The 21332-nt window shown below is 37.8% G+C and overlaps 2 protein-coding genes across 7 annotated transcripts; both read left to right on the top strand.

The window, feature by feature from the left end:
* Nucleotides 1-648: 648 nt before the first annotated feature.
* On the top strand, nt 649-6293 carry sertad3 (SERTA domain containing 3). Of its 4 annotated transcripts, XM_033996665.3 has the most exons (3): nt 649-1151; nt 1240-1358; nt 4526-6293. In XM_033996665.3, the coding sequence occupies exons 2-3, from the start codon at nt 1324-1326 to the stop codon at nt 5394-5396; spliced, it is 906 nt and encodes a 301-aa protein (XP_033852556.3). In that variant the 5' UTR covers nt 649-1151; nt 1240-1323; the 3' UTR covers nt 5397-6293. The 4 variants fall into 4 exon arrangements, with proteins under 4 accessions (XP_033852556.3, XP_033852564.3, XP_033852573.3 ...); XM_033996673.3 differs by lacking the exon at nt 1240-1358 and having other exon boundaries at nt 659-1151; nt 4526-6292; XM_033996682.3 differs by lacking the exon at nt 649-1151 and having other exon boundaries at nt 1273-1366.
* A 3602-nt stretch (nt 6294-9895) lies between these two features.
* yif1b (Yip1 interacting factor homolog B (S. cerevisiae)) lies at nt 9896-18827 on the top strand. Of its 3 annotated transcripts, none has more exons than XM_033997145.3 (8): nt 9896-10309; nt 14447-14673; nt 14865-14969; nt 15053-15131; nt 15477-15534; nt 15966-16121; nt 16834-16927; nt 17237-18827. In XM_033997145.3, the coding sequence occupies exons 2-8, from the start codon at nt 14461-14463 to the stop codon at nt 17390-17392; spliced, it is 861 nt and encodes a 286-aa protein (XP_033853036.1). In that variant the 5' UTR covers nt 9896-10309; nt 14447-14460; the 3' UTR covers nt 17393-18827. The 3 variants fall into 3 exon arrangements, with proteins under 3 accessions (XP_033853036.1, XP_033853029.1, XP_033853028.1); XM_033997138.3 differs by lacking the exon at nt 9896-10309 and adding an exon at nt 10859-11176; XM_033997137.3 differs by lacking the exon at nt 9896-10309 and adding an exon at nt 10859-11185.
* Nucleotides 18828-21332: the final 2505 nt, after the last annotated feature.

The raw sequence follows: 21332 nt of genomic DNA, 5'->3' as shown, positions 1-21332 counted from the left end.
AGTCGAATTATAACGTGTGCTAAATTTTTGAAACCTGCCCATTCCTGTAGGCAAGATCCCACTGTTGCTGCCTTTTTGAAACTAGATTAGTTTCTATAGCTTTAAAATGTTCTTACCCTGCCTTGTGTGTTTGTTTGACTTGGTTTGTTTTTATTGTGTTGTTCTTTTTTTGTAATATGCATTAATAATGTTCACTGTAAAGCGCTTTTCCGGCGACCTGTATGTAAAAATAACGATTGATTGATTGATTGATTGATTGAGAATAAGAGGAAGGCGGAAATGCATTTCTAGAAACATATAGCTCGGGCAGTGCGCATAATGTTGGCCAGCAAGACGTGCATAGCCTTTCAGTGCAAGACAACAACAACATATACTGCATCTATGCATATGATGCACACAGACACAAATTCAGTATTGCAGACGTCTGATATGATTTGTCAACCCCGGGACGTGCTGTCGTTTAATGACATGTTAAACTTTTTTTTTTCAAATATCACCAATAAATCACATATACCCCTGATTCTTTAAACTCGAAACCAAAAAAAAAAAAGACTTCAGTGTTGTGTATTTCTTGGGCTGAGGAGGTACCATTATTTTATTATATATTTTTTTCACGTATAATCTGACAATCTGACTGTTTTTTTTTTTAAAAAAAAACACACAGCTCTTGCTCGCCTCCCACACACACGAGTCCCTTATGCTTAAAAAAAAAAAAATCTCTCAATTGCCTTTCTTGGTCCTACGCGGGGCGGCAGAGCGACTGTTTTTTTGTTGTTGTTCCGCCTCTGGGTCAAAAACCTGCCGGTTTTTTCTCTCCAATGCGAGGACTATACTGGGAGCGACACGTTGAAAGGGAGATTTAATTTAGACCGACGGCCCCCGCAGCCACTCACAACCAGGGAACCAATAGCCGGGGTTTAGCCTTACCAAGGCGGGACCCGAGCCTCTTGTTTGTGAAACAAGCGAAGGAGCCACACTCGCTATAATATAACACGCACGGCTGAGAGGTGATGCGCTGCAGGGAGAAGCAAAGGTATTGCGAGGCTTAAAACAAAAAAACACAAAAAACAACGTGGGGAATAGTTTTCTGCTATATGATTCACATCTCTAAATGCAGCGGGGCTGAAGACCGAATTGTTCAAAGCGACGAGGTAATTGTTTCTTTAATGGTTATGCAATGTGGCGGTGCTAGAGTTTCAATTTGTTTTAATGTCTTTTTTTTATTTTTTTTATTTAAAGTGCTGACGTTAAAGAAGGCACGGTAATATACGAACAGATGGGATCCGGGTGCACTTTCGCGTTTCTGTGTGTCTGTGGTGATCGATGTTGTTTTCTGAGCACACGAACGGAGTTGGTTGGTGAGCAGGTGCTGGTGATATTAATTATAAATACATATATCTTCATCGGTATACCCTGAACAGCACAGAATTGTTTGCTTGGGTTCTGTGGTAAACCGGTAGAATGTTGTGTTTATTTCAGTAGTTTTGATTAGACTTGCATTTCAAAGTTTTGTTTATATATATATATATATATATATATATATATATATATATATATATATATATATATATATATATATATAGTTTATTTTTTTATGTTATTTCAGTTGTGGTCTGCCTCTCCAGAGTGTTATATAAATAATAAAATGAAATCGTCTTTGATCTTTCCCCGAGAGGGGCTGTTTTAATCTTTTAAATACATTCTATATAATGCTACAATAAATTGCCGGTCAAATTAAATTGTATTATTGTAGTTGTTGTTATTGATTGGTTGTGTGTGTTGTTTTTTTTTGTTTGTTTGTTTGATTCCGTAAAGGGAAGATGTATGCGAGCAATGTTAACGTTTATCAAATATATATCAGTTGACCTTAGATTTTTTTTTTCCCGAGTGCTTCATGGGCTGCTGTGACGTCACTCGGGCAAACTCTGCCCGAGATGCATTCTAGTTCAGTACAGGACTCTGGGGAATTTGAGTTTCTTATTTGGTCCCTTGCTTTGCGGGTAAAATATATATTTAAGTACTGTATATTATCGTAAACACAGTGTGTGCTTAAGAGTGGAAATAAATAAAAAGGCAAGGTTTGCAATTTCGTAGAAAATTAAATTAAAAGGACACCACTCTGGTGGTCATAAGGTAAGCGCATGTGTTTATGGGAATTGTAGTGCGTTTGACTTTTTTTTTTTTAAAGGGCGTTTTAAAAAATGGTTGTATTGATCCCATGTAATATTATTTCAAACGGTAAAACAAGTATGTTCTAAACGGTTAATTGCAATCGCTTGATTAACGTGTAGATCTAATGCAAAATGTTTACAGTTTGTTTTGTGCCGGGCCTTGCCGGTGAAATATTGTTTGAAAATAGGATTACACCACTGTAGTTCATGAAATCACGATAGTGTCCCGATTAGGGTTGTCATAAAACTACACTTCCCATGGTACAATGCACTGGATGCCGTCTTGCGCCTGCGCCGAGATCAGTGTCTCGGACTCGAATTTGCAGGCGGGAATGAGTAGCTCGCGAGTGTAGTTTAGTTGGCAAAGAGAGGAAGACCGAGAAGTCGGGCGCGGAGAGAGCGCTATTTATTTATTTATTATTTTATTTTTTAAACATTTTTTTTGACGTAAACAATATTTACAGTAAAGCTTTGTTACTGGGTTTTAAATTCTGGACGTATTTCATTACGTTTTATTTAATTACATAATATAAACCGGACTGTGCAGTTGAAAAGTAAGTAACACACACACACATACACATATATATATATATATATAAAAAAAAAAAATGTATGTATAAAAAAAAATTAAGTAGCATATTTTAGTAAGACGTTGTTTAGTGCACAAAAGACGTTTTGCTTATTTAAAAACAACCCAGTGCAATAAAATACATATTTTTTAAATATATTAATTTTTGTTGCTTTTATAATGTTTTTCCGTGTCTCGGAATTGTGTATCGATCGGGGGCTGTGTTGTTGTTTTTTTAACAGTACTAGCACTACGTGAAAAAGGGCATGTTTGTTGCACGGTACGGTAACTGATTCAGTGGTTTAAACTATAGTTGTCTGATTTTTATATACAGATTCCGATTGAGATACAGCAGTGTTTTAATGCATTTGCAGACGGATTGGTGGCACTGTTTTTTCCCCCCAGCGTTTTCCATCCCTGAAAAACTCCATCTTAGAATCGGCTGTCCTCTTGCTATAGAAAATTGTAACACCCAGCCCCCTAGTAACCTCCCCTGGGGGCATCTGAGATTTTTTGGTTGCGTCTCTCCAGCCTCCTTGGCGACAGCGTTACGTTCCTTGCTCCACAGCGACCGGACGTGCTAGTCTGGTAATAAACTACAGGGTGATCGATTCTTACAAGCGTCTGCAGTTTCGGCTTGTCCTTTTTTATTCATTTGGACTGTTAAACATTGCAAACTGTTAGCGATCCCACTTAAAAATAGGATGGTGGTTTATTGTGTGGGGGGTTGCATTCGTTAGTTAAGTGTTTCAGTTTTGATTTTTTTCTTGAAGCAAAACACAAGTGGTGAAACAGGTTTAACCTTTAGCAAACATCCTGCCGCGACTCACTCGCGTGTTTTATTGAGTAAGTCAGACCCCACCCAGCATAACCACAGCACATCAGTATTTGTGTATCCCGTGTTTATTTTGAATCTATGGTAACTAGTTAAGGTATGGAATTCTACATACGCTGCATGTCTGAGTAATTGTCCTATTTTGTCAAAGCATGTGCGATTTGCACATGCTTTGTTTTTTTTAATAAAAATAAAACATTTGTAAAAATTTTTTTATGTTCAGGCTGTTAAGAGTTTAAACCGGTACACGAAAATAAAGCTAAAAACATTTTAGCACTAACCCTGAACCAGCGCTTGTAATCTTAGACAGACACGTTCTAGCTGGCTCTGTGAAATCCGCGGTGTAAAGTCAACCTTTTTATTTTGTCTCGCAAGTAATGAAGACATTGCACAAGACATGCTGTAGACGCATTTATTTACTTGATGGAGTTTCTTCTAGGTCTTCCAGGTTTAAGAATGTATGTCTGCACCTTTATGCTTCTCGGTACGGTGTATCCCCATGCTCCCATCGCATTTCAGATTTCACCCTGCTTATTTATGCGTTGACAGACCTGTGGTAAATTACAATTGTAATTAACTTCAATTACAACGTAACTGAACCTTGGCAGGCCTGCAGAATTGTAACTAGACCATGTCATTGATCGATTACAGTTAAATTACGCATCTGTTTGTCATTCTATCTTTTTTCTTGTATTTTCAGCAACTTTTGGTTTGTTTATGTATTGTTTCAGTATTTATTGATGGGTTATTATGACTAGAGTAAACATGTTAATGTGTGTAGTTGTTTGTTTCATTTTAGTGTAATTAATTACTGCCGCGTAATTGTAATTTCAGTTTCAGCAAACAATTGTGATGTAATTGATTTAGAATTATAATTGACCGCAGGTCTGATGTTTTTGAATTGTTTCCTAATACAGCTGTTTTTCTTTTTAATTCTCGTTTTCCTTCTAGGGCTAAGATGACAGGAAAGGGACTGAAACGCAAGCTCCCGGAAGAGGGTGATCTCCCTGAAGGCGCCACGGTTCAGAAGGGCAGTGGCTTGTACTCAGCGCAGCGCCAGTCAGTCCTCAACATCTCCCTGGACAAGTACAACCGCGGGCAGAGGCTGCTGGAGCCCAGCCTTCGTCGCTCCGTCCTCATCGCCAACACCCTGCGGCAAATCCAAGAAGAGATCAGGCAGGAGGCGAGCGACTCCGGCACGCCACAGATCAGCACCCCACCCGTCGCTCAGGTCTCTCCCCTCTCCGAATCCAGCAGCCTCAAAGAGGCCCTGCCCACTCCCACGCCTCCGTCGCGACTGTCGATGGAGAACCATCCTATGGGGCTGGGGGACAGCGATGACTGGACGCTGCTGTCGTCCGAGGAAGATTTCTCTTTGTCTTCGGCCATTTCCTCCTTGCTCAAGGAGCTGGATGTGGTGATTGACGGGAGTCCCGCCCCCAGTCCTCAGCGCACGCCCCTGGGATCGATTGAAAACCTGGAAACGGAGAAGGCAGACAAACAAGAGCCCTGCAGGGCGGAGAGCAAGCACGGGGGCTGCCCCGAAGGCTGCAGGCCATCCGAGACGGTGTTCGGAAACTTGGAAATCATGAGCTCCAGCTACCTCTGTGACGTGGCGCTCGACGATCTGTTTTTGGACATCGACACCTCGGTTTACGAGCGCGAGGCCGGCTCACTGGGCAGCAGGACTTTGTCGTCCGCGGCGAGCGACGAGTTTCTCAAGTATCTGCCCTCCTGCCACCCCTCGTCTTTTTCCATGAATCCCAACGCCAGGGATTTGAACGAACTGGAGCACATCATGGAAATACTGGTGGGGTCCTGATGAACCTTTTGCAAGCAGATAGTTGGGTTTCATGGGGGGTAGGGGTACTTTTTTTATTTTATGAAATGAAACATTGGGTCTGAAAAAACAAAAAAATTACGCAATCAATTGTCTTCCGTGAAGATTTAGTTTTGTTTTTAATATAACTCCTAAAAACTCTTTTAATATAACTAAAACCTCTTGTAACTTGTAAGGCCTTATTGTACTAAGCAACTAATTTATAATACTGGACTAATGAGCCTAAGATTTCCTGTAGAGAATCAACTGTAACCGGAATGTCTATCGCTAACCATCACAGAACTCAAAACTACCTCTGTTTGTTTTATTTATTTATTTGTTTGTTTGTTTTATTTACCCTCAGCACCAGCTATACCAAGCAGAACATTTTCCTGCAGTTTCATAAGTGTTGCTAAAAGAAAAGGATTAGTTTATTACAATGTAATGGTCAATATTCCGAATTCCGTCAAAGCGCGATGTTTTCCAAACGGTTTATGAAACTGATGTTCTGTTTTCAACCAGATCTGGTCTATTTTATCTGCCGTTGGTACTCCCATAAACCTTTTCAATTGATATAAACAGGATTACTTTAGCGATTTAACCCATCGTCTGTTGGAGACTGTAATTGATTATCTTTGATTCCAGTTCTGTTCTGTGAAATCTGTAGGAAAGGGTTGGTCAGCATTGTGCACCCTACCTCATCCATTGGGTAATATTATATACACCGTTATGATCCTGCACGTGTTTGCAGCATTTGACGCGGCAAATGGCTTACGAGAGCAAGAGAGCAAGGGAGACCAATAGCCACAGGCCTACAAAAATAATATTGAAATGGAAAGTGGAACTGCAGAAAAAGGTGCAGAGAGAATATATATATATATAATATATATATTCATTCATATATATATACATTTATATATATATATATATATATATATATATATATATATATATATATATATATATATATATATATATATAAATTCCTTTCTTTAGTTTTAATGCAGCGTGGACATGCCACCCACAAATGGTTTTTCTAAGCCTTATTTTTCCACTTTTAAACTAACCTTTTTTTAAATGCATCTTGTTAAAAAAAAAATATATATATATATATATATATATATATATAATTCCCTTTATTTTTTCTTCCCTTTGGTGCTCCAGCCACCACAAGTTACAGATTTATTTAAAAAATTATTTTAGAAGGTTCTGTTCAGTTTGCAAAATTTTGTATTTCTTTTTTTAAAATATTTTTTAGGTTAACTGTTACCTTTTTATTTTTGTATTAAACATAACAATATATGAATGTATTAAGTTTTAAACTTGATTTATACTATAAAGAATTGTCCTAAATAGAGGCTGAAACTTACTCCTTACTGCTGTCCCTTTAAAAGAGGCTGTACCAAATGCCAACCCACTTTAAACAAAATCGGTATTGAGACGTTTACAGTCATATTTGAATTTCATTGGAAGTTTTGTATTAAGATTTGAGCGTTTTAAAGTTATGGGTGTACTGTCTTCCCAAGTTTTAAACTTTGTATAATATATATATAATATAAAACTTTTTTTTTTTTTTTCTGATAAAAATTGACTAGAGTCAAATACCCACTGTCAGCCTTGTGTGAAAAAGTTTTTAAATAAAATTCAGACTGTGGGAATTCTTTAACTGAGTGTTATAACGCAGTTTTCTAAATTGTGCGTTTGTTTCAGCTTTATGGGTATTACAAACAGAATGGTTGCTAGTCCTGTAAGCAAGTATGTTTCTGTATGTTTGACTTGTAAAATATATTCTGTTGGGAGGGGAGGGGCTACAACCTAAAGAATGTGTTAACTTATTTTTTTATTTTCTACTGCGGACTTGGGGGTCAGTTATTAATTAAAAGTACAGCAGAATTAATTGCTAAAATTGCAGTGCTGTTTTGTTCAATTAGTTACAATTATGCTGCAGTGATTACAATTCTACGAAAGTTACATAAACCACTACCCATATCAACAGGTTTACTATAATCCAGCAATAATCGCAGGTACAAGTACAGACACTCACTATGTGATTTTGTTTTTTTCACATGGGGTCACTAAAAGTGATTATATACAGGAATAATTGTAAATGTGTCGGTGAGCTGGTATAATTAGTTATGCAGGTGTGCCCATGTTCAACTACAATTGCAATTTAATTACGACTTGCAGAATTACGATTGTAACTGACCCCTGGGTCTGCTGTGGTGACATTCAGAAACACAAATGCCTGAGAACTTCATTTTTACATTTTTTTTTATTTTTTATTTTTCATGCACACTGCAAAGTGACAGCTTTACAGGTTGACAAAACAGACATTTAAAAAAATATATATGCATCATAATTCTGTTCTTTTTCACTTCACTTGAGCTGTCATTGCACAATGTCAGGTTTTTTATTTTTTTAATTAACTGTACTGGCATTACTACAAGAAATGCAATGTGTTAACAGGAATATTTTATTTGTATTTTATGAAGATTGTGTGTCTTTGTTTTGTTTTAATTTAATTTGATTTGTATATTTATTTTAAGCAACAACAAAAAAAAGTATTTTGTAAAGCGGAAATCGCTTCGAACAACCCTAAGTTATTTTCTGACAAAATACAAGTCGGGTGAACATGATGAATTAAATTCATTCAGTAGATGAGATAAAGGTTTTTTTTGGGCAGATCCAGAGGTGGTTGGATCTGCTCAAACTATGCAAATACTGTAAGATGTATCATGTATTTAAAGCTTTTAAATAAAATTAGAAAATTGATAAGAACTGGTGTTTCTGTATTTTATTATTACTTAGTGTGCACAATAACAGCTGTTTTAAGTATTAGCGGGAACTTGTACAACAATAGCAGTGGTTTGTAGTGCAAACTATTGACTATACCAGCAGCTGCTTTATTATGTGTTTTGAAATCAAACAAATTATATCGACTCATTATTAATCTCCCGATTGAGCCCCAAATACAGAATCTGGAATACCCTGAACGTTCTACGAATCCTCAGTTTGCTTGCAGATTCCAAATCCTTCCAGTTTAGGTCATGCCAACTCTTGAGACAGACGAGACAAGAAAGCTAGTAGCGGTCCTGTGTGTGTGACATATTAAACACTTTCTCTTCCGGAGGCACCCTCCCCCCCCGCCCTCCCTATTGCAACGGAGCTGCAGTCATTTATCAGAAAGGGAGGCAGGTCCACACAGCGATTCTTGTAAGCGGCCTTAGAGGAAAGGGGACGAATAAATAATGCTAGCGGCAGTATGCCTCTCCGGCCGCCTCTTCTAATTGGACTTTCAGAAATGACGGCTCGAGTTTCACAACACGGAGAGCTGTTACACTGCAAAAGAAGGCTGCATGTTTATCAAGGAATTTCTCTGCAGTGGTGTCTTGTGGTATTGCAACATATCATAGTGCAGTAGGTTATCGTTCTAGAATCAGATGAATGCCGGTGCACTACAGAACCTGTCATGTATATTATTAATGCAGTATGCGGACTCATTTGAGTATCTTTGTCTCCATAGCAACGCAGTTCCACGAAACATGCTTTGTCAGCATAGCGGTGATTACTTCCTGCCTTCACCTACGGTTTTTGCACTATTAGTCCTACCGTAGAAAATATAGCCATACGGTACTGTTCATTGCAATTAGATTTGCATTTACAATATCATATTTAATTTTCTATGAATCACAACATTAAATATGATATTGAGTATAGTTACGTTTTATATAAACACTGACTGCAATACAAGAATATATATTTTAGTATTCTTGATATTATTATTAATATTAAGGTCTGTTTGTGTGTCATGAATTATATAAATTCGACTGTGACTTCTAGCAAAAGACGGATTTAAGGGTATGCTGTGCACATCTAAAACAGGACCCTGTGTAGCTGCTGCATTCTTGCGTTAGAGGCAGCTTGTCACATGTCCACATAATTTAAACACAGTGATTTCTGTTTTATAATAATAATAATAATACGTGTTTTAAATGTTCTCATAATACCCGAGAATGATTTGCATTTTACACGTCTAATGCAAAAACATATGCCAGATTAAGAGTCTCATGCTCTACCGTCTGAGCTAGCCGGGCGTTGAGTTGCATGAAAGGACCGTTGGAATGCTGGCGTGTGCGTGACGTCATCTGTGTGCCTGTATTTTTAGACACGGCCACTTCCAATGGTCAAGCATTAGGATTTCGAGAACAGCAGGCTGATTGTACAGCAATTAAATGTAAAGATCATCGGTGTATTTAAACGAATACATTACTAAATAACGTAATAATAACAAACACCCTTTGCCTTAAAAGAAAATTTAAAAAAGACAATAAAAAAAAGAGACCACTCATCTGACCCCCCCTACCCCCCCTCGCCCACGCGTGGGATGTTCTAAAAACTCAATCTCCCATCCTGCACCACGCTTTCGTACTCAGTCACAGTGACGCGTGCATTCCTTCCTCCAATATAGGTAATTGCTGTTAATCTTGTAGGTTCTGTGCAGCCGTGGTAACTTTTCATCACTTTACCCATTGAAACTACAGCAAAAGCATTCATTACAGTTTGGAAACCAAGTGCTCCACATATATCAAATGCTTCAAAGTGAAAGCTGTTATATGCATTTTGCTATAGTGTAACTTTTGCTCGGCTACGTGGATAAATGGACTTTCATATTGAAAACAGCCACGTACACACTGTTACATCATTAAAGCTGTAAATATAATCTAAATTATAGACACCTTGCCCCGCCGAGATTCAACACAGGTCACTTGCACATAAAGGATAGCCTGAGTTCAGATTGCCTTTGATTTTTTTAAAGAAGAGACTAGATTAGAATGGTCTACTGTTTTTTGTTTATTTTTTAGCCGGACGATGAATTGAAATCTGTGATGGTATTACAATTTGCAGCCGACAAAAAGGTTAGTAACGTATGTGCCTCACATTTATATAAAGCAATGGCTGTTGGTTTTATGTAACTTCTTCAAACGAAACCTTGTTTTGAGGTCGACACGTCTGCTGGCTGCTTTGTTTTTAAATGTAGCGGTTTTCTTTGTTTTTTTGTTTTTTTTAAATAGCGGTGATGTTTTAAAAATAGCGATGACTTGTTAGTAGTAGTAAACAAATCTAACAAATTTATGGGTTTCTTTTGGGATAATTCTTTCATGCACGTGTTTGGTTAAATAAATAAATAAATAAATAAATAAATAAATGAACGTATATTGGATTTTTCATTTCGTGACCCGCCACGCATTCATTGTATATTTTAAGACAGGTTTCTTGTAGATTAATATATTTTTGCATTTGAAAGACAGACAGGTTAAAAATAGGTCACCCCGCCTCTTTTGGACGTAGATCCCTTCCGTGATTGGAGGGAGTTTTACTTAGTTCCGCCCCTAATACGGTTTTGTATGTCAATCTAATTGGTGCAGTCAACTGTCTTTCAAAAGACAGCTCGGCGTTTTTCTATATTTAATTTCTATTGGATGTTTTCTGACACAGGAACGCCCCCCTGATTGGCTGTGCTCAGTGGTAATTGGCAAGCCTGGTCTGTCAGTCAGACAGGTTTTTCAGTCTTTGGTTGTCATCACAATGTTTTTTTTTTTTTTAAAGAGACAGGGCCACTGGGTTTGAATGGTTTCTTGCTCCACATATTACACAAACAAAGTTGGTATCTAAATTTGAAAGAAAAGCGTCACGTATAATATTTGATATTTTTTTTAGTCGTTTGAACTTCGATATAAATATTATGGAATCCGACGCGGCGACTCCAGCCGGCTTCAGACAGCGTAAGTTACGTACGTAATAAATTTCACTTTCCCTTGTATAGTGTTGTAATAATATATAGACTAAATTATCTGTTCATGTTATCAATTGTGAATGTTTTGTAAGGTGGCCAATAACAATAACGTACTGCACTTGCAGTTAAAAAAACAAAACAAAACAAAAAAAAAACACCTTTGTTTGATCAGTCATACGAATAATTAATGGACACACACAAACCCATTTGATGCTGCCTTATTGAATGAATCGTTGTGATTTCTCTGTCGCTGTTATTCTTTCGTTGCTGTTAATACAAAAAAAAAAACATATTTTTCATTTTAAATATCCATGCTTACACAAGGCATGGTTTTTATAAATGATTAAATAAATGCCTATAATTTAAAACCACCGTGTCTCTGTTATTTTAACAGAATGAAATCAAAAAGATGGGGTCGACTCAATCTCAGTCGTTAATTTTGTGTGTGTGTTTACCTGCTTACTGACAAAACGTACAGATAAAACGGGCTTGATGATATAGGAATAGAAATGATAACTAAAATAAATAGTCTTTGGTGTGTTGAATTTGATACCAAATGGCCGATGATCTATATGTTTAACAAACGGGCTCAGTTAACCGGGATAAGTGGGCATTAATACTACAGCCTTGTCGGTTAACGCCCACCGGTTAAAATAAAGCGAGACCTCCTGCGTTAGGAAATCTTATGTAACAACATGACCCAGTTATTATACTCTGCGATGTTAAGAGACGTTCATTGAAGTCCCGTACTTCAAGGGGAGAGGGGTCTATTTTTAGGGCAGAGAAGGTCGTTCTGCATGGCTCCGTATTTAGGCATGTCATTAATGGGACATTTTCTACTGTATCTCCCTGGGGTAGTCCCATAAAACAGGTCTTGTTAACAATCAAGTTGGTTTACGTTATGTTAAAAATAGTAAGAGGTTATAGCTTACATACTGGTGATTTACCCATTGAGACCGACGCCTCATTTACAAGGGTTAGGGTTTATGTATTTGTTATTGTGGACTGAAAGAGAAGCATTGGCAGGGGGTTTCAAGTAACTCCCAAATATGCTCTTTTAAACCAGGGGAGGAAAGATGATCAGATTCCATCTTCATGCTGCGATGGAATCAATTCCACATCTTCGGGAGTCAAAGATTATTCTCCACTACTTGTTCGAACCCTTGCAACAGCCACATTAACAGAATCCCGAGAGCGTAAACTCTAACCAGTGCTTTCTACCAGAGCACTCAAATGGGGAGGCACCAAGCCTTTAAAAACCTTAAACACAAAGCAATACCACTGAAAAAGCCTATGCTACATACAGCATATTAACCTATAGGGGATGCCACAGCTGTCCCCCCCCCCCCCCGTCCCCCCCCCCATGTGACCTGCAGAAATACTGTATGTAAACATCTCAAGTAAAACTATTTAAACCTTGGGGACAAGTCTTTCTATTTGTCCATTTTGACCATATGCTTTTGGTATTTCAAGCCAGAACTGGGCAGCTCAATTTCCCACATTAATTATTGAGATAAACAGATTGCATTGTTGTTCTGAGACCCACCGCAGTGTTGTGGCTGTCGGGTCATACCGTTTAATTAGTGTGCATTATCTACAGGCTGTGCAGATTGATCCCACGTTATGATGTTCACAATAGGATTTCTGAATTGAGGGTAGAACATTACACTCGCAATATGATGCTTAGCCCCGATATGCTGTTCATGCTCTGGTCCTGATAGGAGGAGGTAATCCTCTATTTTGTTTGCAGTCAAACCTAAATCATAGGGAGGTTAGTATTAGGTTCATCTAGTTAATCTAGTTACATTTTGTAAACAGTTATCTAATAAAAAGTAAAACTGAATACCCCGAAGTAAGTTGCTTAGCTTTTAAATAGCATTGTAACATTTATTTTCCTCTCCCAACCAATGGTTCAAATTGCAGTTTGGTGTATTTGATCCCAAAAAAATGTGTTCAAATTAGAAATTGTGCCTGGCCCTATGTCTAATCTTGTGCTTTGGGAGGAAATAATGTGATCATTCTCCTGTGTAAGCCATGATGAACCGCTGCTAGTGTTTGTGCAAGTTTTATCATCCCTTCAGGCTTTTTCAAACATAGAGGCACCACTGTTTTAAGTCAGTCAGTGGGTCCCAAACTGCAGGCTTTGGTGGAGCTTGGGAAGCAGTGTTGTCCCAGTAAAAATGGTTGTATAAAAAGAAATTAATACATTTAAATAAAAGTCAAAATGGCGGTGAGTAGAGATACAGAAAAGTCTTTTCTTCACAGTGCAGTAGTTGTCATTTGAGTGTTGGACATCGTTTCTACAAGAAACAGTACTAGAAATTGGGCTAATTGATTTCTGATCCCCTGTCTGAGGAACAGGTATTGATCCTGGTGGTTAGGAACACAATCTTACATTAATAAAACAGACATCTCCTTGCATCCTGCTATGGTATAGAAATAAGGAACTCCTATTATTATTATTATTATTATTATTATTATTATTATTATTATTATTATTATTATTATTATTTATTTCTTAGCAGACGCCCTTATCCAGGGCGACTTACAGTTGTTACAAGATATCACATTATTTTTACATACAATTACCCATTTATACAGTTTTTTTTTTTTTTTTACTGGAGCAATCTAGGTAAAGTACCTTGCTCAAGGGTACAGCAGCAGTGTCCCCCACCAGGGATTGAACCCACGACCCTCCAGTCAAGAGTCCAGAGCCCTAACCACTACTGTTACACCCACCAGAAATAATTACAGCTCTGGCCAAAAGTTTTGCATCACCTAGAATTTTAGGATTGAGACATCATAAAAAAAAAAAAAAAAAACTTGATGAACACAATTATATCTTCTATTTAACATCATGTAATCAAATTGATAGCGCAAAAGTCTACCAAAATGTTTTTCGAAATGTCACATTTTTCAAATTTTGGCAGGTTTTCATTTGACTTTATGAAGCAAAATTAGTTAATTCTATAGGGTGATGTACAGAGCTGTACAAAGATGGGGACAACTGCAACCTTTTTAATAAAATCCAAATATTTGTGATTTTTTCTTATATATATATATATATATATATATATATATATATATATATATATATATATATAGAACATACAGTAAACCAATTACACAAAATGACCACTAAGGTGAACTTGCTTTACTGTGCTTTACTGTGAATGTGGGCAGACTACACAATCACTGCATATTAGGACTGTAAAACTGGTATTAGAATGAGCTTTGTGTCTTAATTTGTGTCTTACAGCCTCTAAGTTAAGAATGAGGGGAGCAGCACCTGACATGGCGGATCCGAACCAGCTTTTTGACGACACTAGTGCCCACGCAGGGCCACCTGGCTTGGGGTACAGAGGTCAGGAAACGCCAGGGATGGGTTTCCCGGCACAGGCCCTGCTCACAGAGCCCATGTCTAACTTCGCCGTAACCTATGGGAGCAGTCTGGCTAGCCAAGGAAAGGAAATGGTCGACAGAAATGTAAGTTTTCTGGATCGGAGGATGCCCACTGAACCGTCAGTTCTCCGGAGCTGTGCGGGGAATCGCTGCGGTGAGGGGGGGAAGGGGGGGAAATAATTGGGCATTCTAACATTAAAAAAAAAAAAAAAAAACACCTCTATGCTCATTTGTTTTGGCTGTAGGTTGAATTTTGGAACTTTGTTTTCTCACAGCTGGACCGATTAATTACCATCTCTAAGCTGAAGTATTACTTTGCTGTAGATACAGTCTATGTGGGTAAGAAGTTGGGGCTGCTGGTCTTCCCCTACATGCATAAGGTACGGTGCCCGCATACTGCAATGCTTGTGGTTGTTAATTAGTGGTTTCTGTGTAATGACCTCCTGTCTGTTTCTCTCGGTAGAACTGGGAGGTGAGATACCAGCAGGATACTCCTGTAGCACCCCGATTTGATATAAACGCCCCGGATCTGTACATTCCTGGTAAGGGTTCCCCTAAACTGATATTAAATAAGGGCCAGGAAATCTGCATACGTGTAAACTTACTGAAATATTGAAAAAAAAACTATTCATTTTGATTCTAAAACCCATTCCCAAAATGCACTACCTGGAGACTGCAAGAGGAACGCATTACACATTTTACAAAGTGATTTATTATCTTTGCTTGATGTGTATTTTCCAAGTCCAGTCTTAACACAGCATTCATTTTCTATAACTGTAATCCAAACAGCTAAGTTATGAGTTTCAAGGTCTCTTAATCACTCTCAAGAAAAAAATGTTTTTAAAGCCTCTGTTTAACTTCAACCCTGAATGTCTTTCTTCCCATAGCCATGGCTTTCATTACCTACATACTGGTAGCTGGGTTCGCACTGGGAACACAAAACAGGTGAGTTACAGTCTGTAAGCCATTTTCTCAATTACAAATAAAGCAAAAACTATTTTACAAATATGTAGAGAACCACTGAGTATCAGTGTCTGCCACATGTACGTGTGAATGTGCATTGATTTTGTTCGGTAATTAAGGTTATATCTTGGAGGCAATTAGGACATACCTTCTTACTTTTATGAACTATAAGGAACATAGTCACTGGGACCTCTCCATTTTGAAAATTCGTTTCAGACAATGTTGTTTCATTTAAATTAAATAATAAAAATAAATAAAGACACACATTTAGGGTAAGGCCTTCACCAGTTATGAAATTGACATGGTGGAGCGTTCGATCAGAAATGATGGATTTTGAAAATAATTCAGACAGATTGCGTGTTTCTGTACGAGTCCTGTGAGCATGTCCTGGAGTTGCTGTGTTTGTGGTCTAGGTTCTCCCCGGAGATCCTGGGAATACAGGCCAGTTCCGCTCTGGTGTGGCTGATCATTGAGGTTTTGGTCACCTTGTTCAGTCTGTACCTGGTGACTGTCAACACAGACCTCACCACCATCGACCTCATAGCCTTCTCAGGGTACAAGTATGTGGGGTAAGTCCTTGAGTATTTGGCATTTATTAGCAGCTACAGTGATCAGGGTTGGCTTCCTGTTTTTCAATTCCAATTCCTTTTTAAAATCCGTTTCCCAATTCCCATTCCCTTTGTAATCCATTTATGTCATTGATCAAAATTGCAAATGGCAGTATTCTGTTAAAATGAGCTTCTCATCACGTTGGCAACAAATTACTTCAGCTGACAACAATCGGAACAATTAGCATGCCTCCTAAAACACCAATTCCAATTCCTTCGAAAGAATTGGAATTGTAACGGGGAATTGATTTTAAAAAGGAATTGGAATTGACCCCCGACCCTGGATTAAGGTTGTGTTAATGTTACTTAAAACTTTTGTGTAAACTGTTGTGTATATTTGCATTAAAAAAGTAGGCTTACTTTATTATTTGTCATCTTTTGTATCATTTCGTATTTTACATTGCATCTAAGCAGCATTCAGTTACAGTTAGTAAAGTACAATGCTGTTTGGGATGTAAATGTTTGTTTTCCGTTGAAATCTTTTCCATGTACTTGATGCTTGGGTGCTAGGGATACCAAGGTATTTAGTAAGAGAGGAATCTAGATTCATTCATCTGTCCAAGACTCATTTAAATTGTATTCTAACAACCAACATCCAGCATAGCATACAGAAATGGTACTAACAAAATATAGGTAATGTGTCACAGTGTGATTCTGTTTTCCATCCTGGCAGAATGATTGTGGGGGTCGTGTCTGGGCTGCTGTTTGGCAGGACTGGGTACTACTTGGTGCTGCTGTGGTGTTGCATAGCGATCGTTGTATTCATGGTAAGTTACTGTATAAAGCTGTAAAGCAATATTTTTATTCCCTCGCAATAGTGCTACAGTGCCTCTTATAGAAGTGTGTGTGTATATAATATATATATATATATATATATATATATATATATATATATATATATATATAATGTAAGAAACAGTAGCTTGTGTGTTATCCATTTCAGACATTGGTTTTCTTTGCATGGTGTTTTTGTGTTCCAGTCCTTGTTGCTACGAACGCTGCAGAAGCAGTGTTTGGATGAATATTCAAATCCCAGAATTCGTTACTTTTTTTTTTCCCCTTTTCCCTGTGAACAGATCCGAACCCTGAGACTGAAGATCCTCTCGGAAGCAGCCGCAGAGGGCGTGTTAGTCCGGGGAGCGAAGAACCAGCTCCGCATGTACCTGACCATGGCCATCGCTACTGCCCAGCCCGTCTTTATGTACTGGCTCACCTACCACCTGGTCAGGTGAACCGTGCTGCACACACACTTACACACACACACAGAAGAATCCAACAGTCTCATTCAGGCTTTGGGCATCTAGCGAAGGACTGTTCGATGGACACTAACAAGCATTTCAGTTGCTTTCCAAAACCGTTAAGAGCATTTTACTGACGGACTGATAAAGTATGAATGTTAAATCTTTAGAGTAGAATATGGGATGGCTTTTGTTCTTGTAAAATGATCTACAGCTGTGGCCAAAAGTTTTGCATCACCCTATAGAATGAACTAATATTGCTTCATAAAGTCGAATGAAACCTGCTGAACAATGTTACGTTAACATATTGAATTGCACACCGCTTTGTAGTTTTCCAGATACTTAACGAAAAACTGACCAAATTGAAAAATGTGATATTTCGAAATCCTAACATGAAATGCTGTACTACTATTATGGCTTCCGGTAGACTTTTGCAATATAAGTTTGTAGTTTATTTGATTACCTGATGTTAAATAAAATATCTAAATTATGGTAATTAAAGTTTTTTTTTTTTTTTTTTTTAAATGAAGTCTCAGTCCTAAAATTCTAGGTGATGCAAAACATTTGGCCAGAGCTGTAGAGTGACTCCTTGTTCTACATTGTGTCATCAGCTAAAACATCTAGCCCTTAGCATTTTCTCTTAGAGGGAGCTAAAGAAAAAGCTTGTGATGACCGTTTTAAATTTTTTTTTTTTATTAAGACTATTACCTCTTGCTGCTGTTGTAAAATAAATGACTAATTACTGTTGGAGAGATTCTCATACGCTCAACGAAGTGTGCTATACAATACCCTTGGCAAGTTTTGTTGCGATTTAATAATCAGCTCATTAGAAGTGTGAGTGTAAAAAAGCCGTCTGCCCCCAATGCTGATATACTTTGTGTGAAAGCCCTTTCCAAGGTTGATCATAACTGGATCAGCCGTTCTTTAGATTTCTGCCAAAAAAGTGACATGTGTACGGGCATATGCACAAGAGTAGCAACCATCTGGGATCAAAATCTTTCTCTTCTGTATTTTTTTGAGGTTTTCAGTATATAAGTAAAAAATGCAGCTGGCCCTTCCAATAACTACAGTAGGGTTTTTTTTTTTTTTTTTTTAGCCTATAGCCTTGTACCATTCACGAGTGTTTGTCACATGGTCTTAAACTATAGCCATCAGCAAAACCCTGTGCTTTTAAAAACCTGTGTTTTCTGAGTGCTCGACGGCTGTCTTTTGTTGCTAGCATGTGTTTTTCTGCTTGCCACAGTGGCGATTTATATAACAAAACAAAAAGAAAGAGAAATGTGAGACTGTCACAGTTTCTTGGTTAAATTGAATCAGCCTGCAGTGTTGAGTTTATGCCATCCATGTATGTGAACTGTAGGTATTTTGTTTTGATATAATATTTATACCTGTAAAGGGAGATGAAATGATTAAAAATATACAATTCAAACTTGTGTTGTGAGTGCATAATTTTGTAGCTAACCCTTCTGTAGGTGTTTTACCTTCTGTGTCAGAAACTTCACAAAGTCTTTTCTCAACAGTTTTTATTCAAACAGAAATCTTCCTAGTGTTACAGCACAGTGTACTGGGTAACACGCCCAAGGTATACAGCATTACAACGGAGCTCTCATTTTAATCCGGTATGTATACACATTCATTTACATAGATCTACTAGCATACAGTCTACACTGCAGGCTCCTCCAGTGTGGTTACATACAATGATTTCACCTACACCTTCCACTTACTATAAAACGTTTTCTTTACCCTTCAAATGTACATTACACATTTAACCAAAATAAGAATTGTGTTTGCTTTCTTTTCTATACAGCAGAAGGGCTTTTCTTGTGTGTGTGTGCTTTTATGAAACGCCAGCAGCCACGACCTCTGCAACGTCACAACGTCGCAACTTCATCGCAACTGCGTCACAGTCAGGACTTTCATGAAACGAGCCCCTGGATAATTTTAACTCCAGATAACAAACTCAAGTGTAGCTCAAGTGCCTTACGAGTCTAATGAGCTTAAACAACCACTGGATGTCGCTCTAACATAGACTCCTGGGGTCGTATTCACAAAGCTGATTTAAGTCTAAGACCGAAAAACGAGCTTAAGTCGCGTTTGCTGACTTTATGACCGAGTCTTGATACTGTCTGACAATCCCTTTCAACAGCTGGGTAACTGATGACCAGGTGGTTCATAAGGGTTATACAAAAAAATATATGTATTACCAACGGAAAGAAAAGACTAACGTAAAATAAGTTTAGTTTAACTAACTTAAACAGCGCAATGTAAGTTTAAAAAAGAGAGCGAGAGGGTTTGAAAGACACAGTGTTTTGTGTCCAACATGTCATATATAAAGTAACACAACCTCAATGTGTTTTGACTGGACTTGATCCTACCGAAGATTATCGCTCGCCCCTGTAGTATTGAAAAGAATACTCCGTTTCTGAATCAAAAGAGCAAAATTGGGGAACTCGATAACTCGCCAAAACACGTGTCTGCTTGATTTAGTTTCTTAAACATTTTGCAATCTTTTATTTTTATGATGTATCAATACGTACAAATATGTTACTGTCCAAATGCAAAATGTTCTCATTTGGTCAAGCTTCCGAGATATAACCGCCTTAGAGCTCTGTTGCCACTCCCTCGCTGTGAGTCTGTTCTTGTGACGCTTCTTTTCAGATAGGGAAGCACCTGCCGACTGAACCCCAACCAAAATATGTTAGATCTGCCGTCTATATATATATATATAAGGCTTCTGTTTGCATGCATTTAAAAAATATATCAAAACAGGATTCATATGGGAATTATCGCTTTTCATGCGCCTGTGACTTCAATGAACTGTGAGCCCTTAAATAGAACCATGCAGATCTCTCTCTCTCTCTCTCTCTCTCTCTCTCTCTCTCTCTCTCTCTCTCTCTCTCTCTCTCTCTCTCTCTCTCTCTCTCTCTCTCTCTCTCTCTCTCTCTCTCTCTCTCTCAATACCCGGATGGATATTGACTCTGTACTAACAGGGGTACTAGTTTATTTCCATATACACGCGGAATGATCAGAGTCCAAGCGCATTTCAAATGAAGAAAATGGGCCTTCTCACGCCGTCGTAATGATGGCGTATTATTTATTTATTTATTTATTTATTTATTTTCTGCAAATGAAGTTCTTTTGTTCAGTTTTTATGTATTTAAATGAAGTTTTCTGGCAGACTGTCGTGGGTGCTGACATGTACGTGTTTTTGCAGGAATATTATTATTGTTATTATTATTATTATTATTATTATTATTATTATTATTATTATTATTATTATTATTTTGTCAGGAGGTTTATGTGTTGTCTGCCGATCTGACCTCACTTATTGGAGCACATCACTGAAAATGCGAGATTGGATTTAACCCTGTATGCACCAGAGTGGATGCTGTAACAATAATTGCACAATATGCTACAGTTCTCGATTCTTCTTTTGAATGGTGTGTTGGTGTTTGTGTGCGTGTTATTGTGTTATTACTAACGCCGAATAATAATAATAATAATAATAATAATAATAATAATAATAATAATAATAATAACTTTTAGTTTTGTGTGAAAGATTGCAAATATGGGACCAGTTCTGCTAGCTAGCTATCCATCTTAACCAATATTTGTTGATTTGATTGACAATGCAATAATCTGCTGTGCAAATTTACGCGCAAATGTGAACAGTACGTGAAAGGGTTAAGGCCTTCAAGATTGTCGATCATTAGAGTAACGACGTCAGAGAGAGAACGAAAAAAAAGACGCTGGGTCAGACGCACGTTTAAAAATAAAATAAAAAGTCAAGATAACCGTTCTGTGTTTTATTAAGGCCTGGCAACTTGGGTGGGTTGCGCAGGTGAAGAGGGCTTAAGCGCACGTGTGCGTCCTGTGTCCCAAACTCGAATCGTTGGAATTAAAACCGAACTGCAGAATGTAACGTTTTGTTTCT

This window comes from Acipenser ruthenus, chromosome 30 (assembly GCF_902713425.1).
Source record: "Acipenser ruthenus chromosome 30, fAciRut3.2 maternal haplotype, whole genome shotgun sequence".
Classification (NCBI taxonomy): domain Eukaryota; kingdom Metazoa; phylum Chordata; class Actinopteri; order Acipenseriformes; family Acipenseridae; genus Acipenser; species Acipenser ruthenus.
Note: the sequence above shows the minus strand (reverse complement) of the source record. Positions and strands in the feature narration are given on the sequence as shown.

Bases quoted from the DNA above. Each gene is read 5' to 3' on its own strand.
- sertad3 (XM_033996665.3), top strand. From the start codon at position 1,324: ATGTTGTTTTCTGAGCACACGAACGGAGTTGGTTG. The intron at 1,359-4,525 runs GTGAGCAGGTGC...TTTTCCTTCTAG, and splicing joins CACACGAACGGAGTTGGTTG to GGCTAAGATGACAGGAAAGG.
- yif1b (XM_033997137.3), top strand. From the start codon at position 11,137: ATGGAATCCGACGCGGCGACTCCAGCCGGCTTCAGACAGCGTAAGTTA. The intron at 14,970-15,052 runs GTACGGTGCCCG...TTCTCTCGGTAG, and splicing joins TCTTCCCCTACATGCATAAG to AACTGGGAGGTGAGATACCA. The intron at 15,132-15,476 runs GTAAGGGTTCCC...TTCTTCCCATAG, and splicing joins CCCGGATCTGTACATTCCTG to CCATGGCTTTCATTACCTAC.